The sequence below is a fragment of the Diabrotica virgifera genome, chromosome 3, assembly GCF_917563875.1.
Source record: "Diabrotica virgifera virgifera chromosome 3, PGI_DIABVI_V3a".
NCBI classification, from domain to species: Eukaryota; Metazoa; Arthropoda; class Insecta; order Coleoptera; family Chrysomelidae; genus Diabrotica; species Diabrotica virgifera.
This window is the reverse complement of record NC_065445.1, coordinates 99,076,958-99,097,940: the sequence shown is the minus strand read 5'-3', so window position 1 is coordinate 99,097,940 and position 20,983 is coordinate 99,076,958. Positions and strand designations below refer to the sequence as shown.

The 20,983-nt window shown below is 32.3% G+C and overlaps 1 protein-coding gene across 8 annotated transcripts in view; it reads left to right on the top strand.

Annotated features, from left to right (window-relative positions):
- The first annotated feature begins 3,051 nt into the window (after positions 1–3,051).
- The window catches only part of LOC114334668 (arrestin domain-containing protein 1), a 48,726-nt gene continuing 30,794 nt past the window's right edge, over positions 3,052–20,983 (top strand). Inside the window, exons 1-3 of one of the 8 annotated variants that reach the window (XM_050645338.1) lie at positions 3,052–3,172; positions 11,147–11,252; positions 14,609–14,761. In XM_050645338.1, the coding sequence (XP_050501295.1) occupies positions 11,150–11,252; positions 14,609–14,761 (256 nt within the window). In that variant the 5' untranslated portion in view covers positions 3,052–3,172; positions 11,147–11,149. Of the gene's footprint in view, positions 3,246–11,134; positions 11,253–14,608; positions 14,762–20,983 lie in introns of all 8 variants that reach the window. The other 7 variants (XM_050645345.1, XM_050645337.1, XM_050645340.1 and 4 more) reach the window with 7 other exon arrangements.

The window sequence follows — 20,983 nt, the reverse complement described above, 5'->3', positions numbered from 1 at the left end:
GAGATAAGTAGATGCTATTCCCAAAGTTTCATTAAAATCCATGCAGTGGGATAGAATTCGGAGGTAATATCCTGTTCTTGCTCTCATTGACTGGCGTACTGTGATTAACAGTTGAATGTACAGTACTTGAAACAGATGTACAGTACTAACACCACTTACCAAATTTTGTATTGTTGTCCTATGCCTGTCAGGAAATATTCAAAAATAAATAAAATAAAATTTTAACTTTGACGCCCTGTATTTCGGTTATTATCAACTTTTGTACTAAGGTAAGTTAGCTTAAATCGACCTATTTTAACCTCAGGAATCTGAGGTTAAGCTATGGCCCATTCTTTACCAAACACCTTGTATATAAGAATTAAAGAGAGAAAATCTAGTCAGATACATAAAATCTCTCCGCTTAAAATGGATAGGAGATTGGACATATACAGAGACGCCCACAATCACATATGTTGGAAAGAACTTACTGGACACCACTATGGCCCAGGTGTGGAGTAAGACCTAGAAGAAGATCGTTGGATGATGTAGAAGAAGACATAGGAGCAATGAATGTGAAAAACTGGAAAGTTCAGTGCAAGGATGCGAAGAAATGGAAAAGAGTCACCGTGACAGCAACAAAGACACACAGCAAGCTATAAATGACAGAGGAGTAATCCACCTTACCATGAACAGGATTTTGAACGCCATGGCGTTAGCTATAATCACTTCTCAGGGGCGGCCCGTCGGGGTAGGCAAGGTAGGCGCCGCCTACCCTCTTCAAATGTAGTACAATAATATAAATTATTAATATAAATTACTTATTTCAAAATTGTAATTTATAAATTTTGACACAATATCTACAATAAAATAGCAAAAATTATCCAAATTATTTTTAAAAATATCCAAAAAATTTTCTCCGTAGTTATAATTATTGTACGCTCCTTGTAGTATCAGTAGTACTGTATAGATTCTATATTCTCCTTGGTCAGGCATCTGGGAACGTAGCCTGAAATAGAACGACGCCAACACCGAATTGACGTGCGATCTCTCTCTGTTTACGCTAGCGACCTTATTCTACGATTTTGAACGGGCGGATAGGCACAGAGTCTTATAGCCGGACCTACAAAATTTTATCAGTTGCTTCTCTTGTGTCTTGTGAAACTGTTTTAAAATAATTGTTTTTTGATTTTGGCTGTTATTAGTAGGTTAAATATTGAATAAAACTAGGTAGGACAATTTAAATTTGTTTATGAAAACTGAATAACGTGTTATTAGATTATATAGATAATTAAAAATTTAAAGCGAGGTTAATTGTTAACTTATCAATTTATTCGAATAGTAAATTATTATTTGATACATAAATAAAATAAGTAATATTTGACGTTGTTGAAACGTAGGTGTGTTAGTTTTATTGGTGGAAAAACTTTAGTCATCGAATATGAATATTTTAAACGATGTAATATGCAGTTTGATCGAGACGCCTTTTTCAAGGCGCCAAAATCAAGAAAGATTAGTAATTATTTCAATGGGCCGGCCTTTACAAAATTTAACAATTTTATCTACAGATAAGACAAAAGACAATCAACCATTTTCGAGATCGTTTAAAACAATATGGTATGAAAATCATAAATGGCTAAGCGGAAGTTATTTTAAAAATTCACTTTTCTGTTGGCCTTGTCTGTTGCTCTCAAATTTGAAGCAAAATGTTTGGGTGAGTCAGGGATATTCAGATTTGAAAAATTTATCAGCTAGTGTAAAAAAAACATGAATCTTCGAAAGAACATTTAAACAATTGCTTAGATTTAAAACTGTTAGAAAAAAATAAACAAACTACTGACGTTGCTTCCGCTGGACATATTTCTCTATCTAATAAGATATATAATGAAGAAGTTGAAAAAGATTGAAGAAATTGATGTTACAATTCTTTTAGCAAAACAAGAACATTTCGCGGTCGTGATGAGAGCCATAATTCTTCAAACGGGTAATTTTAAAGAAATTTTTAATTTAGTAGTTAAACGCGATCAGGAAATCCAGGATCATGTTAAAAAATAGAAGGGGTGTTCACGGGTTTGTCAAAAACAATACAAAATGATTTAACAGATTGTCTTGCCGATTACGTAAAAAATGAAATTTCAACAGAAATTAATGAAAGTCAATTTTTTTCTATACTAGCTGACGATACTATGATATAACCGAAAAATCACAGTGTACTTTAACAATCCGTTTTGTTAATAAAGTTGGTCAGGTAACAGAAATATTTTTAGGGTTTTTTGATGTTAGCGATAATAGATCTGCAGACGCTCTATATAGTTTAATTTCAAACGTGCTTGAGCCATATGATTACAAAAATAAATTAATTGCTCAATTTTACGATGGTGCAAGTGTAATGGCTGGCTCTTTAAACGGATTACAATCAAAAATTAAAGTAGATGCTCCAAAAGCAATTTTTACACATTGTTGCGCTCATAGATTACATTTAGTATTGCAAGACGGCTCAAAATGTATTACAAACTGTAGGATATTTTTTGTCGCCTACCCGAAGTATATGTGTAGCCTACCCGCATACTGAGGTCACGAGCCGCCACTGTCACTTCTTCTTTAGGTGGCGTCTTCTTAGCGAAGGTTGATTCTGCAAAGTCTTCTCTATTTTGGGCATTCCTTATTAAACTTTGAAGGCTAATCGTGTCCATTCCTTGATGTTGCGCAGCCAGATCATTTGTTGTGTGCCTTCTAATTTCCCTTCTATAAGTTGAAAGAAGTTATACCTGTCGTGTCCAAGATAAGATGTTTTGCGTTTCTTGACAATTTTCAGCATACGACGAAATACCCACATCTCAAAGCTCTCTAAACGTCGTAACGGGCTGACTGGTAACGTCCAAGCTTCCACGCCTTGTAATAGTACACTATATACATAACACTACCATGCGGTATCATAGGGACAAATCAGAATTGCAGGTAGTGAGTAATTGTCGCATCTTTAAGGGTTTCATAATCACTAGGGATTGTAATACCTACTTAATTAATGAATGAAATATATTTAAAATATTCTCGGAGCAAAAGCGGAATCATATCAGTAGCTATCTTCTTAGTTTATTATTTAATGCATTACTTCGCTTATCCATTTGAACAACTCAATCGTTTGATAACATATCTTATCTAGTGTTAAATTATACTTAGGTAATAAAAAATAGTCGTAAGTATTGATTTTAAAGTGATACAACAACTATAGTGATATTTCAGATTTTTTTGTAACTTCTATATTGTAAGTAGGTACCTATTTTCTAAAGGATCTATTTTTATCGTTATTTATTTTAAAATTTGTCACATTATGTGTGTGTGTTTTTGTGTGCTATCGGTTGGGTTTTGACTGTGCTCTTAGGCCAGGACGCAAAAAATCTTGTAAAAATATTAGTACATTTGGATGTTGAGAGGTGACTTACATTTTTTTTGCAGAAATTGCTTGAAAATAACTCATATAATAATATTTGAGTTATCCTCCCACTCAAAAAGGTCCGGAACATTGTTTGAATAATCAAAATGTCAAAAAATATAGGAAAAATTTGATTTTTTTCTTGGTTTTTCGATTATAACTTTAAAAGTATTCATTTTCAAGAAAAGTTACATTAACATAAAAGTTGCGTAATTAAATTTCCTACAATATAGAATTAACTGAAAATTTTAAAAATTGTCACTCTTGTTGCAAAATAGCAATAATTTCGAAAAAAACATAAAAAAACAAGTATTCGCATTTTACGTTTTTTAACCATTTATGCTACACTTGGGACCTTCATATTTCACCCAGAAAAATTTTATATGATAAAACAATATTGTAAATTTCATTAAGATCGGTTTAATAGATTTCGCAAACTAAATTTTGCAATCCAGCTTTAGCAAGAAAAATTCATTTTTTCAAAATGTTGCAGCACTGAAAATAAAGCAGACAGCAAGTTAATTTTTTTTACATTTAAAAGAATACTGTTCCTTTCATTTGCAATTTACAAAATTAAAATCGATTAACTACCACGGCGTCAGGAATTTTTTTAAATAAACATTAATTTTTGGTGCTACGCGCAGGACAGCGGATACGTTGGCTCTGATTGGACATTCCAATGACCTTTGATAATGATTGATAAATTTTAATTTTTAGTACATTTCGAAATAAATAAATAAATTTGTTTATTGCAAAATAAAAACACATACTCTGTCCTTTGAAATAACACTTTTTTTAGCAAAAACTTTCTTTGTTCATATATTTTAACTTGAAAATAAAAAAGTTTTATTTTTAAACATATGCAATTGTGTAAACAATTTTTCACAAACAATAATTAAATTAGTTTGATTTTTGTGGAATTAAAATATGAACATACAACAAAATATAGAGTAAGAAAATAATATATTAGTTAAAGATTGGAAGAAATTTTGGTGGAAATCAACTTGTGTGAATCGAACACCACTGTCCTGCGCGTAGCACCAAAAATTAATGTTTATTTAAAAAAATTCCTGACGCCGTGGTAGTTTACGGATTTTAATTTTGCAAATGAAAGATACAGTATTCTTCTATTTTCGAAAAAAAAATTTAACTTGTTATTTAGCTTTATTTTCAGTCCTGCAACATTCATTTCATTTTTTTTGCCAAAGCTTGATTGCAACATTTATTTTTCAAAATATATTGAACCGCTCTTAACTAAATTTATATTATTGTTTTATCATATCATAAAGTTTTTCTGGGTGAAATATGAAGGTCCTAAGTTTAGCAGAAATGGTTGAAAAACGTAAAATGCGAATACTTGTTTTTTATGTTTATTTCGCAATTATTGCTATTTTGCAACAAGGGTCACAACGTTAAAAATGTTTAACCAATCTTATATTGTAGGAAATTTAATTACGCAACTTTTATTTTGGTGCAACTTTTCTCGGAAGTGAATACTTTTAAAGTTATAATCAAAAAACGAAGAAAAAAATCAAATTTTTCCTTCATTTTTTGACATTTTGATTATTTAAACAGTGTTTCGGACCTTTTTGAGTGGGAGGATAACTCAATTATTATTATATGGGTTAATTACAAACAATTTCTGCAAAAAAATTAGAGTCACCTCTCAACGTCCATCTAAAAACAGATCCGCCGTGGACTATTAATCCATTGCGATTTTCACATAGTGCGTAAAGTACTTATACTTGCGGTTTAGCAATGAAATTTAATTTTGTACTTTATTTTTACTTAGTATAAAGATACTATATCCGTATTAACATACACTACATAATATCATATTTTTTCATATCCATAATGCAAAATACATATATATATATATATATATATATATATATATATATATATATATATATATATATATATATTTCACTCCAGATAATCAAATTGAAAAAGTTATCATAGAAATTCAAAACATGAATTTATAAAAGAAAGTAATTCCTTATTAAGAAGCATCCTATACTTTATGTTTAAGTGAACTTAACTGGACTGTTTCTATAGGTTCTGCGCAAAAAGTTCTTGATCACCCTATTGCCTAAAATTTCGTTAGACTAGCTTTTTGCACGCCTCAACTATTCATAGTTGATATTAGTTGTCAGTAGGAGTAGTAATCCAGGTTGTAAGGCCTTCCCGTAGAAAAAAATGTTTCTGATTGGTTTCTTTGCAAATTCCTGTTCCAAAAATATTATATTCCCTTTAAACAAATCTAAATTGTGTCGGGCAAAATTATTGGGTAGAAATTGTTTATACAATTATTTTAAAAAAATTCCAAAACTGACCTTTTTATGTTGAATCGTGGATTCTCACAGACGCCACCTACAAGAAAATTGAGGCTTTTGAGATGTGGCTTTATCGTCGAATCCTGAAGATATTTTATACCGACCACATTACTAATGAGTTAGAGAGCGGAATATATGCAACACAACATTACCAAAATATGCGCATACATATGCATTACTTTTACTACAAATATGCAGGTATTTTTTCTAAATTTGTCTAAATATGCAAATGCGTATTAAAAATACTCAAAAATAAAACAATATATTAAGTCGTAAGATCTTCAGAAAAGTTGCCTTCAAAAATACGTACAACTTTCCTCAAACAATCGAAGCCCTCATTTTTTTCTAAAACATTTTTTAATTTATTTCTAATTGTAATCCCTGTATTTCCGGGAATTTTTTGACAATGAGCAGAAAAAGTGTTAACAAGATTAACCGAATGACTTAATTGTAAATTCCTTTGTTCTTATTAGATCTGGTAAAAAACTAAAATTAACTTTTATGAACATAAGTTCTTTAGCAATTTGTACGTTACTTAAAGAACAAAGTACGTTACTTAAGCTGAAGAACAAAATCGGAATTGTCTAAAATTTGATGGATTATTGTATTTGGGTATGAAGAATGAAGGCGGGTATCTAACCAATTGCTCACGAATTGCTCCACTTGATTATCATCATCAAAACGCGCTCCGCCTAGTGCATCTTTTAATGGACCGAACATGTGGTAATCACATGGTGAAAGATCAGGACTGTATACAGGATGTTCAACGAGAGTCCAATGCATTTCCGCTATTTTTTCTTGTCAGCTGTATGCGGTCGAGCGTTGTCATGCAAGAGCAACACATCTCGTATACGACATCCCGTCTTTTGGACCTATAGGCAACTCGAACACGGTCCAAAAGACTACAGTAATAAGCTGCATTAATGGTTCGTCTCTCATGAAGAAAATTTAGCAACAAAACACCACGATAATTCTAAAATATGTCGCTAAAACTTTGCCTGCAGACAAATCAGTTCTCGGTTTTATCTGACAATTTTTGGACGTCGTTGATGACTTTCGTTTTCTACGGCATCTCGTCCTTCACGAACTTGTCTATGCCAAAATTTCACTTGTGTATTGGACAGTGTTGATTCTCCATATTGATTTTTTAGTCTCCGCCAAATTTTAGCTGGGCCAACATTTTCTTTTGCAAGAAATTTGATAACAATGCGTTGTGCAACCGAACATGGCACTACTCTCTCGCTCATCGCCACAGTAACTGGCTGCAAGTCATTAGAGAACAGGCGGTAGCGCGCAGTCACACATTAGACTATAACCTCCCACCACAGGACTAATTTAGACATATTCACCAGTTTATGCTAAGCGGGGACGGAAAGGTCGGTTCATATTTGATTCACCCACGTATATGTCTATTAATAGCACAAATTATTTTGTTAAATTTTCAAAAACCTATACCTCCTCAAAAATCAATTTTTCAACTAATTCGTTGGAACACTATAATATATACAAACAAGTTGTGCTTGACTTCAACAGTCTACATTATTCTCAACTCATCACGAATGAATTATTCTTGTATATACCTATCAGATCTGTTTTTTCTAATCCAGAATTTTATACAAAAAATTTCCAGAATTTCAAAATGGTTGATGAATACAACTTCTTCTTCTTTTGGCATCATAACCCTAGATGGGTATTTGCCTGTCTGGCTATGACCTTCCGTTCAGATCTCTCATGTGCCCTTCTCCTCCATTGTCGTATATTTATGGTTTTCAGGTCGTCTTCCGTCTTCCACGTCATCCAACCATCTCATTCTGGACCTTCCTTTTTTTCGTCTTCCTACCTGCTTCCATTGTAATATTTCCTTTGTTGTTTTTGTATCTTCCTGTCTCTGGACATGTCCCAGCCATGACAGCCTTTGACTTTTCACAAATCTTACAATATCATACCCTTCATTCAATTCATTAACCTTGTCGTTTCTCCTGATACTCCATGTGCCTTCTTCCTCTTGGACCGGGCCATATACTTTTCTCAGTATTTTTCTCTCGAATGTCCTGAGATTGGCTTCATCATTTTTTGTCATTACCCAGGTTTCACAACCAGGTTACTACGGGTCTAATCAATGTGCTGTAGATAGTCGATGAAGAAAACTGCCCCGCTAAAATAGATAACTTTTATTCTGTATAAAATGATGTGTGTTCGTTGGAGAATTAAGTGACGAAACTCTGAAGGAAATGCACAAGTTTATTGAGATGTTAACAGCTTCAACCGGTGGGTCGCGGGCGGATTTAAGGTGAGTCGCGGCGTGGATCTTACAGTAGCTGAATAACGAACATATTATGTGTTCAATCATTGGTGTTAAATGGGTCGCCAGACATAAAAGGTTGGGAACCACTGGCTTAGAGTACAAAACGAAAACGATACTAAATTAATGAATAAATACAAACTAGTTCTTAAAACCTTTCATTGTGTATGAACATTTCGCTGACACCGTGAAATTATAAGCGTGGGTGTTTATCATCTCCGATGTAGTCTAAATATTCAAATAAAAACAACACAGTATAGCGTGCTAGGGTGCTAGCCATGCCACATAGTCTTAGCATCATGTAACAGATATACAAGTCTGAAGTTATTGCTATCTTCTTTTTCTTAAAGTTCCGCTCCTATCGGAGATTGGAAATCATTCTGGCAATTATAATTTTGTTGGTTACGCGCCGGAATAGTTCAATTGAGCTGCATCCAAACCATTCACGGAGATTGCGTAGCCACGAGATTTTACGTTTTCCTACGCTTCTTCTGCCTTTGATTTTGCCCTGCATTATATTCCTTAATAGTTCGTATTTTTCACCTCTCATGATGTGCCCCAAGTATTCCAACTTACTGATTTTTATGGATTTTAAAACTTCGCATTGTTTTCCTAGTTGTTCGAGCACTTGTGCGTTTGTTTTACGATCTGTCCATGATATTTTCAGAATACGTCTGTAACACTTTTAGTGTTGGATTGTTTTAGTGTCCATGCCTCAACCTCATCCAAAAGGGTGGAGAAAATATAACAACGAAGCATTCTTATCCGGAGCGTTATACTGATATTGCGATTACAGAAAAGTTTCCTCATTCTGTTAAAAATGGATCGTGCAGTTTCAATGCGGCATCTTATTTCTTTTGTCCGATCAGTATCTTCTGTGATTCATGCTCTAAGGTATTTGTACGAATATATTTGCTCAATTTCTGTATTATCCAGTACTAGTCTAACTCTGCTGTTTTGTGCTTTTGTAAATACCATAAACTTGGTTTTCTTCAAATTTATTTTTAGTCCATAATCGTTGCAATGTATATTTAGTTGTTGAGCAAGGTGTTGCAATTCTTCCAGTGTTCCCGCTAGAAGTACGGTATCGTCAGCATATCTTATATTATTAAGTGGCTCACCGTTTATTATTAGGCCCTCATTGACTTCGGCCAACGCTAATTCTGAGATGGCTTCACTATATATAAATTAAATAACAATGATGATAAAATACACCCTTGGCGCACCCCACGACGAATCTGGATATCCTCAGTCAGTTCATTTTCAACTTTCACTTTTGCTGTTTGATTCCAATAGAGGTTACATATAATTCTAATGTCTCTACTGTCTATGTTTTTATTTAACAAAATTTCTTTGAGACGATTATGCTGCACTTTGTCAAATTCCTTCTCAAAATCAATGAAGCAGGCATATACTTCCTGATTCATATCTAGGCATCTCTGCGAAAGAGAACACTTACTGCAAACAGTGCGTCCCGTGTTCCCAGACCTTTCCTAAATCCCATTTGTGTATCACTTATGCCTTCTTCTAATTTCTTATGTATTCTATTGTGAATCACTTTTAAAAACAATTTCAAGACATGACTCATTAAGGCTATGGCGCGATGTTCATTGCACTCCTTTGCATTGGCTTTTTTGGGTAGCAGTATAAATGTCGATTGGAGCCATTCTTTAGGTATTATACCTGTTATATATATGGTGTTAAATAAATCCAAAAGTAGGTCAATAGATTCAGTATCCACAATTTTGAGTAATTCGATAGGAACTTCATCAGGCCCGGGAGATTTACCACTTTTAGCTTGTTTCATTGCATATTCGACTTCTTCTCGTATAATGTCAGGTCCAGTATCATCTTTAAATTCTTTTGGTGCTTCTGTTCTCTCTTTGTCTTCAAAAAGCTGTGCTATATATTGTGTCCATCTATGCATTTTCTGGTTTATATCTGTCATAAGTGCACCACTTTCATCTCTTAGTTGCCTAGTTTGAAGTGTTTTTTTTTTCATTCCTGTTAGTTCTCTAATTCTTTTATGCATGTTAAAAAAGTCATATTTTTTCTCAAATTCTTCCAGTTCTTGGCACTGCTCATGTAACATTCTCTCTTTAGTTTCTTTTATTTTCTTTTTAAATTAATCTATCGGTTACATTATATTTAATTAGATTTTTTGTTTTGAATGATTTTCTTTCATTCATTAATAATATTATATCTTCAGTCATCCAGTCTTTATGTTTTCTTTTCTTTGGTTTTAAGTTTTCACTCGCTGTTTTAATTACTGCTTGTTTTATATTTTCCCATTTCTGATCAATGTTATAGCTACGTTTATTCAGTTCTTGGGCAATATGTAAATTTTTAGTAAGAGTTTTTACAGGTTGTTCCTTTATTTGTGGTTCCCTTAATCTCTTAACATCAATTCTACTTTGCGTGGGTTTTTAAATCAGCTTTAATTTGCTTCGTAATGTGACTACTATGGGGTTATGGTCTGAACCGATATCTGCTCCAGGGTAAGTTTTGGCAGAAAGTATAGAATTACGAAATCTTTTTCTAATGAGGACAAAGTCAATTTGATTCCGGATTGTTCTATTGGTTGTGTCTCTGGGAGATTTCCATGTATACAATCTTCTTTTTGGTAGCTTAAAGAGTGTGTTAGCTATTACAAATTCTTCCATCTGACAGAATTGTATTAAACAGTCACCAAGTTCATTTCTATTTCCTAGACCATATTCACCCACATATCCATCCACTCTTCCCTGGCCAACTTTGGCATTGAAGTCGCCCATTACTATTGTAGTGTGATGTCCCTTCATTGACTTTAAAACTTGTTCCAAATCATGGTAAAATAGTTCAATTTCGTCTTCCTCTTTATCTGCCGTCAGAGCATAAACTTGAATAAAATTCATTATACCTTTCTTAGACTGAAGTTGTAATGATACGATTCTATCAGAATAAGGAGTAAAACTTACTACAGAGTAGTTGACCTTTTTTGCAACTAAGATAGCAACACCATAGCGATGATTAGTCAGGTGTTGCTATCTTAAGGTTTACATAAAAAATCTATTATTTTGTAAGGTGTAAGACTACAATATGCTATAGTTTATTTTTTAGAAAATGAGTTGCCAAATAGTCTTGAGTAACACAGGACCTTACAGTCCAGGAGACACAATATATGGAAAAGTAGTATGTAATTTTAGATCCAGCGAAAGATTTAGAGGTAAGTCAAAGTCTAGGGAATTTTACTATTTGTATGGTCCTTGAATTTATTTATTAACATTGGCACTAAGCAGTTTATTCTAACCAATATTTTGAATCGCCTTATATTTAAAAAATATTCATACAGGGTGAGTCATATTATCATATATATTTATATGTCATATACTTCTACCTCGTATGGAAGCTTCTAATTGGGAATAAAAAAAGACCATTAAATAATGACCTCACATTTTTTAATAATATACAGGATGAGTTGTGAATTTTGACTGAAATTTCTATTCATCATAAATCATACCTTTTGATTGGTATCTTCGATGTGTCTCATATTTTGGTCAAAGGTTACACTACTTACCACATATTCAACAGATTTATTCAAACTAAAAAAAATCAAGTCCGATTTTAAACAATTACGTTTTTTTTTTCATAGAAAAATATCATTACGGTTTTGAAAACTAATTACAATTTTTAAAATTAGACAAATATGCCTAAATGCAATTAAAATGATATTTGCCTGCCAGATACAATTAATTATTTTTTCATTAAAAAGTCAAATTTGACTATGAGATGAAGATTTAGCAAATTTAATCTTAGATTTAAAAAAGGTAACTTTTTTGCAAAAATTTAAATTTTTTTGAACACATAATATATAATTTTTTATCAATGCTGCCACAGTTCGTGCTATAAGTTTTAAATAATAAACCATTTTAGTCAATTTCCAGATTTGCAAAAGATATGCGTATATTATGTTGTTTTGAATAATACTAAAACATCTCCCTGTAACAATATATGTTTAATGATTCATTATCTATTGTTTTATTTAAATCTCAGAATTTTGTTTCAAAATAAAAAAATAGAGTTTAGATTTTTAAAATTAACGAAAAGATCATCAAATCATCAATTCATACCAGCATCCCAGAATTTTCCCAAAAGTTTATCTGTGTGCTTCACACTGTGATTCCAAATGCCGAAAACGTGGTCATGAACCTTAAAAGCGTATATTATTGTTCATACACTTCGTGTAATGCCTTCCATACTTAAGAGTTTTTGGCATCGCTGATTACGAATCTTATCATTTGTCGCCATTTCATATGGCAGAAATAAATTGAAAATATCAACCAACACGCAATATTTTCTTCCAAATTTGGTAGTTGAGGTCGTTGATTACAAATCTGACATTATTTTTTTAAACAAATTGGCGGATCCAATATGGCGGAAATGAATTCGAAAATTTTATTTTAACGCATGTTTTTTTTATTTTATATTCTAAGAGACTTTTGAAATTGCTGATTACGAATATAAAACTTATTTATGAAGTACAATATTTAGAACCTATTACTTATGTACTATACAATCGCCAATACAATGTATACTATGTCATACTTAACAACCACCAGAATCATCTAATGCGTCATTTCACAGTTTTGTAAAACTGCCAGCAATGCAAAGGCAGTTAAAGGCAGCTAAACCAATGTGATTCTGTATCTTCTTAATATATATTTTGAGTATTATGTACCTTCACAAAATTTTGATTATTTAAGTATATTTTTACAAGAATAAAAAACCGCTAAACGCCGTAAAAATGAGTGGCACATACAATATTCCAGCTACAAAAGATCTGATATGAATATGGCGCGAAAATGTATTTTCATTTTGATGCAAAACAAAATTCTAGTTTTATTTTAAAAGATTTTTCGTAATATTTGCCCAATTTGAAGTAAAACGCGCCACAAAAGAGTAACTTTGATACAGTTTGAATTTTGAAACTCTTTTGTGGCGCGTTTACTTCAAATTTAGCAAATATTATGAAAAAATCTCATTTTTACTCATTTTTACGGCGTTTAGCGGTTTTTTATTCTTGTATCAGGAGTTTTCAAAGTTATTTATAAATTAAATGTATAAAGTTGAATGCAATGTTTCTCGATTACACGTTAAGCTTTATAAATGGTCGCCTTTGTCGCATTATCTCCCAAATGATCTAGTGTCCATCGAATGTACACTAGATTCTTTTTCTATTCGAAATAGATTGAAAAAAATATTGGGATGGCCGGTAAATGAACTCGGATTGCCAGATCAATTTAGCGTCGTAACCACTAGAACTACATAAACCATTTAGGGAATAATCGTTAATTGGATTATACTTTTGTAGCTTAATAACTTCTAAACGGCTTAACCGATTTTGTTCACTGAACATGAGTTTGAAACGTATTGACAAGTAGTATCTTATGCATCTAAGGTCAAGTATGATAACTGAAGCTATTACAGGAATTTATTATTGAGGTTAAAAAACCGTTTTTCCCATAAGAAATCAATTTGATCATACTTATGAAGCCTATAACTTAAAAATTCGAATTTTCCCGGATATAACGTATACACCGTTAGATTCGTCTAGAGTCCTTCTACAAACTCTCAGTTATTGGCGTAATTCGTAGGTTGAAATTTTGAGTAATTGTCGAAAAACCAAAATTTTCAAAGTTTAGTTTTTCAGTTTTTCGGCTATACTGAGCCGTGTGTGTGTCTGATCCTGACAGCTTAGACACCATTTGAAAGCTTAACTCAACGCTATTGATTTGGTGTATTTACTGTTCTCCTGTCTCTTCTTGAAACGAACATATATATACCGTTCTTGAAACGAACATATAAAAATATGCCGTTTTGTATCTACCAAGTCCTATAGCTGGCTTATGGGTAGTCAAAACTCACAAACTACACCGGTTCTGAATCGGCCCTCGCCCCCTCTTCAAACACAGAAAAAAATTCAGATCGGTTTAACTTTTCCACACACATACATATCCACAAACATTTTCCCTTTTTTAAATTAAAAATCGACTCATATTTTTGAGCTCGGTAACTTTTGAACGGTATAACCGATTTTCAAAATGAGACATGCGTTGGAAAAGTAATGGTCGCTTCTATTAGAAGCCGCAAAGGTCGGAGTTAAATTTTTGAAGTTTTTGGGAGTTTTGGGGACGAGAACGTAAAACAGACCCTAAATAGGAAGGGCCGTAAGATCCACACCCTTGGACCAAAATGGATGGTTGACATATGAATGGGTGAGTCTATTCCTGAACTTTAAGATGGGAGTTAGCCCAATTTTCAATTCAGTCAGATTTAGAAAATCGAAAATTTCGTGTATATATAGTGTCGCGTGTAGGGGGTGTAGGTAGCGGAGGGTGCTGTAAATTTTCTTAAAATTTTGATTTACCTCTATTGTGAAAATATTATAGACACTTAAAGTTATTAATAATAAAAAATATTCTATAAAATGAGTCACTGTTATCTGAGTTATAATGAAACAAAAACACTTAAGTATTCATAAACTCAATAGATTGTTGCTTTTTATCTTTTGTTTTGTTTTAGGTATTATATGCAAATTGCGAGGAAGAGAATGTACGTCTTGGAATGAACGACAGAGCCATTACGACACTCGTACCAAAAGAACAAAATGGCGCACAGTTAAATACACGGGCGATAATAAATTTCTAGCGTTAAACATAAACCTTATGGGCGAAAGTAAATATTTTTTCAGAATATTACTTAACTAAAATCATTAAATCATCATCATCAAAAATTAATATTAAAATCAAACGCACCAGGCTTCTGGGTTTAACCACGTTGATTTTCACTGTGCCGAGCTTTCGACATCCTCTCTGATGTCTTCAGGGCTTCCAGGGTCTCAGTCTCCCGATCCCCTAGAGCAGGGCTTCTTTATCCATTAGGCAATATAGGCAGTTGCCTAGGGCGGCACATTATGAGAGGGCGGCAAAAATACTGTACAAAAAATATTTCTATATAAAAATTATGAATCTAGGTTCTGTCATTAAAGAGTATCTCTTTCTACTTTACCGCAAAAAATTGTGCCCAAATAAAACATATAAAGAAATAAGAAAGAGAAATTCAATTTGACGAGGGGGCCGATGATGAACTAAACTTTTCAGCTAGTGATGAGATGAAAATCCATACATTCTGTGTTATAATCGACACTCTGATAAGAGACCTGAATAGACGTCTGGAATCTTATCGACTTATTTATCAACGTTTTCGTGTTATTAACAGATTTGCCAAAATTAAGCAATGAAGAAATTACTAAAGAAGCTGAAAATCTGATACAAAATAAAGTTCATCTTACTTCAAAGTAAGATACATCATTCATACATGAATCATTCACTTAAAGGGTCATTTGGATACCACAATAAAATCAGCAATTGACATATCTTAATATTTAAAGAAGAGTTAGTGCAGTCACTGAAGGTGGATATGAGCTATTACCTCCGATTTCGTTGAACCTCCATCGATTTGCATGAAAATTGTCAACTTGCGCTTTTACCCTGGGGGCGAATCCCACCCCTTCTCAGGACTGAAAACTATTTTATTAGAAATATCTATTTAAGCAAAATTTGTTATATAAAGGTAAATAATTTTTGAGTTATTAAAGATCAGAGATTTTAATTTTTCGTGAGAAAAGTATATTTTTTCGGCGAGTACCAAAATCTAAGTATTCAAGCGTAAATAACGGGAAAATGATGCATTTTATAACATAACCATAATAAACATTTGTCAAAGTACTTAGACATATCTATCAAATGAGCCCCCGAACAAGTTCATAGCATTAAAATTTATGCACCAAATATTTTCAAAATTTATCTTTTAAAAATTTTTCCAAAAAAGGTATTGTTTTTTTTTTTAATTTAATTTTAACTCCGTTAATTTTTACGATGTCAGGTTTGCCTAAAAACCATCTAAAAGTTAATTTTATTGGCTATTAAGCAAAGTTGAATTTAATTTTTTAAACCGCTTAATTTTTTAAAAATAAAATGTTAAATGGCCCCGGTTACATGGTTCTCGCAGCAAAATTAAAGTTTTAAACGTTTCTATCTCGGTTATCTTTCACCCTGCAGAAATAGTAAAAAGGTAAAATATTTGATTCAGAAAAACTAAAATTTGGTTATACAAATATCACTTTTTACATACCTATATTGAGTATTTTTGGAGTTAAGTATTATCAAAAGAAAATGAAAATTACGATAATTTTAAAATTAATTATTTATATGGGAAATAAGCCACAATTAAAATGAAAAAATAATTTTATTAACGTTTCGACGCCCAAATCGGGTGCCGTTGTCAAAATACAAAATATTACTTTAAACTATTATTTATTTATTATATGAGTAATATTTTGTATTTTCACAACGGCACCCGATTTGGGCGTCGAAACGTTAATAAAATTATTTTTTTCATTTTAATTGTGGCTTATTTCCCATATAAATAATTAATCATAAAAATGCCATAAGGAAATAGCTTCAGAACAACGATAATTTTAAAAATTCTGATTTTTTTAAATTACATCTTTTTTTCAAAAATATGCATTCTAAACCGGTCAAAATTGTTGAAATCATTACTAATGCAAATATAAAAAAAAATCCTTCTAAGGATTACTATAAATTTTGATTTTTGTGGAAATGGCGTATGTTTTATTTTTCACTTTTTCCTCAAAAAGTTCTAAAGGGTTCTCTTATTTTCATCATAACTTGCTTAATTATGATGTTATTAACTTCTACTGGAGCTCATTTGATAGGTACTCCGAAGTACTTTGACAAGTGATTAGCAGGTATATTTTATAAACTGCATCGTTTTCCCGTTATTTAAGCTTGAATACTTAGATTTGGGTACTCGTCGAAAAAATATACATTCAATTACCCATAACTCACTTTGAATTAACATTAGTTTAGTTCTTTAAGTGAGGAGTGTCTTCATCTTTTTATTATCTTTAATTTTGGTAGTAATAACTTTTTTGTAAAAGCTACAGTTTTTGAGTTATACGTGAAAAACAGCTTTAAAACATGTATTTTTTTACGAAAAATTAAAATCTTTGATCTTTAATAACTCAAAAAGTATTGATTTATATTAATACCTTTATATAACAAATTTGGATTTCTATCGATTTATGGTATTATTTCTTTCACCCCCACTTAAAGTGGTAGTTTTCACCATCACGGTAAAAGCGCAAGTTGGCGTCATGTTACCTTTGTTCCTTATCCTCTTACTACTGACCAATTTTCATGAAAATCGATGGAGGTTCAACGAAATTGGAGGTGAAAACCTTAAGTGACTGTACTAAAGTGGATTGAAAGATATTTTCCCTAATTTTGACATTGCTTTGCACATTTATTTGTGCTTCCCAGTTGCCAACGTGTCCGCTGAAAGGTCATTTTCGAAAATGTCAAGAATTAAAAATATTTTCCCATTAAGTATGACACAATTTTGAAAAGAAGTTTTCTCAATGAAGAATGGCAATTTTTTCTATTATAGGTATATAAACATCGTAGTTTGAAACCATTTTTAGTGTATCCTTTTTTAAATAAAAATTTCTGCAATTTTTTTCGCAAAAATGGTACATGTTTAAAGGGCGGCTACTTTTTTTTGAAACGTTTATTCAGCAATCTGTTAGTTATAAAAATTCTAACAATAAGCGTCTTTGGGGTTTGAAATAAAAAAGAATTGACGTTAGAGAGGTCAGTCCAATGACTGGACCTCTAGTATGGAACAAACATGACATTCCGTCGATGATGACTTGGTTCGTGGCGTTTGGGTGAAGGTTACAGTCTAAGATCCTAATATAGGTCGATCTGTACCCATCTGCTTTCTGGATGAAACATTTTTGAAGTTATACTTCTTTAGGCGCGTTGGGAGTAAATTTATATGTGCGCGAAATCATCAAAAGTCTTGGTCCTGAGCGCAGCTGGAACGATAAACGTGCTCTGATTGGGTAATTACAATGACCTGTCAACAATTGTTCAATATGTCGGTTATTTTATTAATACGTCGATGGTTATGGGTAAACAAATTGTATGTAGTATATTAGTTTTATTGTTGTGAGGACAGACACAAAAAGCAAGTTTATAATTGTAGTGACTTTTTAAATAGTTTTTAAAAGCAACAGGTACGTAATTTTAAATGTTTCAGTATTGTAATAAAAGATTAGGACCTACATACCTATTTGGAAAATGTAGGTACCTAGCTAGTAGTTTAATGCTTTGATTTACATAATTTGATTACCAATACAATTTCTACTAATCTTCATATCTAATAAATTGCTTTTTAGTCTATATTTTGTTGTATTTTAATATTTTAATTCCGCAAGAATCAAACTTATTTAATTAAACTAAGAGAATAAGCAATGTCAAAAAAGTTTAAAACGTTTAGTTGCTATATCTTCCCACATTATTCAAATGTCTCGCTAGCTAAGTTCTGCGTGCGGTGAGTTCAAATTTATCTGCCAACCTTATAGACGCAGGTTCAATTCCCAATGCAAATTTTTATCGTTTTTTAATTTTTTTATACATTTTATGATTGTAAGTATATTTATTATATTTTTTTTTTCAAAAAATACGTATTTAGTTAAAATTTTTGTCAACAATTATTGTTCAGAAATCATTTCTTTGTTTCATTTTTAAATGTGTTTTATTCTTTTATTTTTTTAATTTTTGGTATTGTTTTAATAACAATTTTTGGAAAGTAGTGAGTATTAAAATTAGTTTAATATTTAAATAAAATATAAATAAACTGTTTAAAGTATATTGATTTCGTTGAAATCATATAATAGAAGTATAACTTCTTACGTGCGTACAAAGTACACACACATTCTTTTTTTTATTATTAAATTTCATACACAGACAAATATTTCTAGCATAGTTTGCCATCAAAATCGTGTCATAGCTATCCTTAGGTTAGGGGGGCCGTAGGGGTTGAAATCAATATTTGAAGCACACATTTTTTGAAAGTATGGTAGAATTATTTTATTTTTAAATTAAATAGGCATACTGAGTACAATTCATAGATTATTCAAGAAAAAATTCAAGGAAAAATATTGAAAAACAAGCCAACGGTGGCAAATTTTTGAAGACACCTCAAAATATAATGAATTTTGCGGTGGACATCAGATCTCATCATTTAATCATGGTAAACAAAAAAATCAAAAAGATTTTATTAGCTTATTAGCTTATGAGTTTTTCGAGGTAGTTTTTTTAGTTTTATTGACTTTAAACTTTTTGATATCATTCAGAAGTCAAAACCACGAATTTCTTTGCAAAAAAGAGTGAAAATCAACATATTTATTATTGTTAAACAAAAATAAGTATAAATCAAAAAATAACTCGACAACGTTACTTCAAGGAATGTCTAAAGAAAATATATACAAAATTTCAGGTGGGTCGGTCAAGTAGTTTTTGAGTTACAATGTCTACACCCTTTGAAAAAGCAGTTTTGAGCATAAAGCGTTTAAAGTATTGTCAACTTTTATTTTCAATTTTTTTATCTGCCAAATCGTAACATGATGCACACCGGAATATATTTTTGAATCGCGGAGTAATTTACAGAAGAAAATGAGAACAGCTGTTGACTGTTGTTCTCTACGCTCAAGCGTGCTGGCGCGAACCTGCTGCAAAGCGAGTCGAAGGTAGGGATATTCAACACTGTCTCCCTACCTTCTTACTTTCGACTCGCTTTGCAGCAAGTTCGCGACAGCGCGCTTGAGCGTTGTAAGAAACGGTCAATAGCTGTTCTCATTTTCTTTTATAAATTACTCCGCGATTCAAAAACATATTTCGGTGTGCATCACTTTACGATTTGACAGACAAAAAGAAATGTAAAATAAAACTTGACAATATGTACTTTAAACGCGTTTTTCTCAAACCTGCTTTTTTCAAAGGCTGTAGACATTGTACCTCAAAAACTACTTGACCAACCCACCTGAAATGGTGTATGTATTTTCTATAGAAGTTCCTTGAGGTAATGCTGTCAAGATATTTTTTGTTTTAAGCTTATTTTTTGTTTAAAAATAACAAATACGTTGATTTTCACCCTTTTTCGCAAAAAATCGTTATTTTGACATCTGAGTGACATCAAAAAGTCAAAATTCGATAAGACTAAAAAACTCAACAGCGTTAACTCAAGAAACTCACAAGCTAATAAAATCTTTTGAAAAAACTAAGTTTTCAATCTAATAGCACATAAAACAACATCCAAAAGTGTCATTCTACATCCTACCAGACTGAAAACAATGAGAACCTTCTCTGGTAACATCTCCGAGGCTTCTACAATTTGCAAGCCATAACGGATGCTGAGACTAAGGAAGATGAGGGAATTTTACAATTTATAATTCACGTCCCATCTGCTCAGCGCGGTAAAGTTCCAACGAGAATGGTTCCATTCGTACTCCAATGGGAGTAAACATAAATCAAAAATGAATAACCATTATTAAGTTCGTTGCAACACGAAACTACAGCCGCATCATTATTCCAGTTCAATCAGAGAGTCGAATCCTGAAGTCCTCTTATACCGACCACATTACTAATGAGGGTGTTTTGCTGAGAATGAAAAAAGAAAAAGAGCTGTTAATCAAAATAAAAACAGCCAAAATCCAATACCTCGGTCACATCATGAGGAACAGTGAGAGATATGGACTGCTGCAACTGGTCTTGCAGGGAAAAGTAGAGGGAAAGCGAGGACCAGGAAGGCGAAGGATTTCCTGGCTGAAAAATCTACGAACGTGGTTCAACACAACCACTACAAATCTTTTCAGAGCAGCAGTGTGCAAAGTGCAGATTGCCATGATGGTCGCCAACATCCGAAACGGATAGGCACTACAAGAAGAATAATCAGAGAGTGCAGCAAGCATCTCTACCGGTTTCGAAACTTATTAGTCTCTCATCAGGAGGCATATATGCTGCTCTCTCT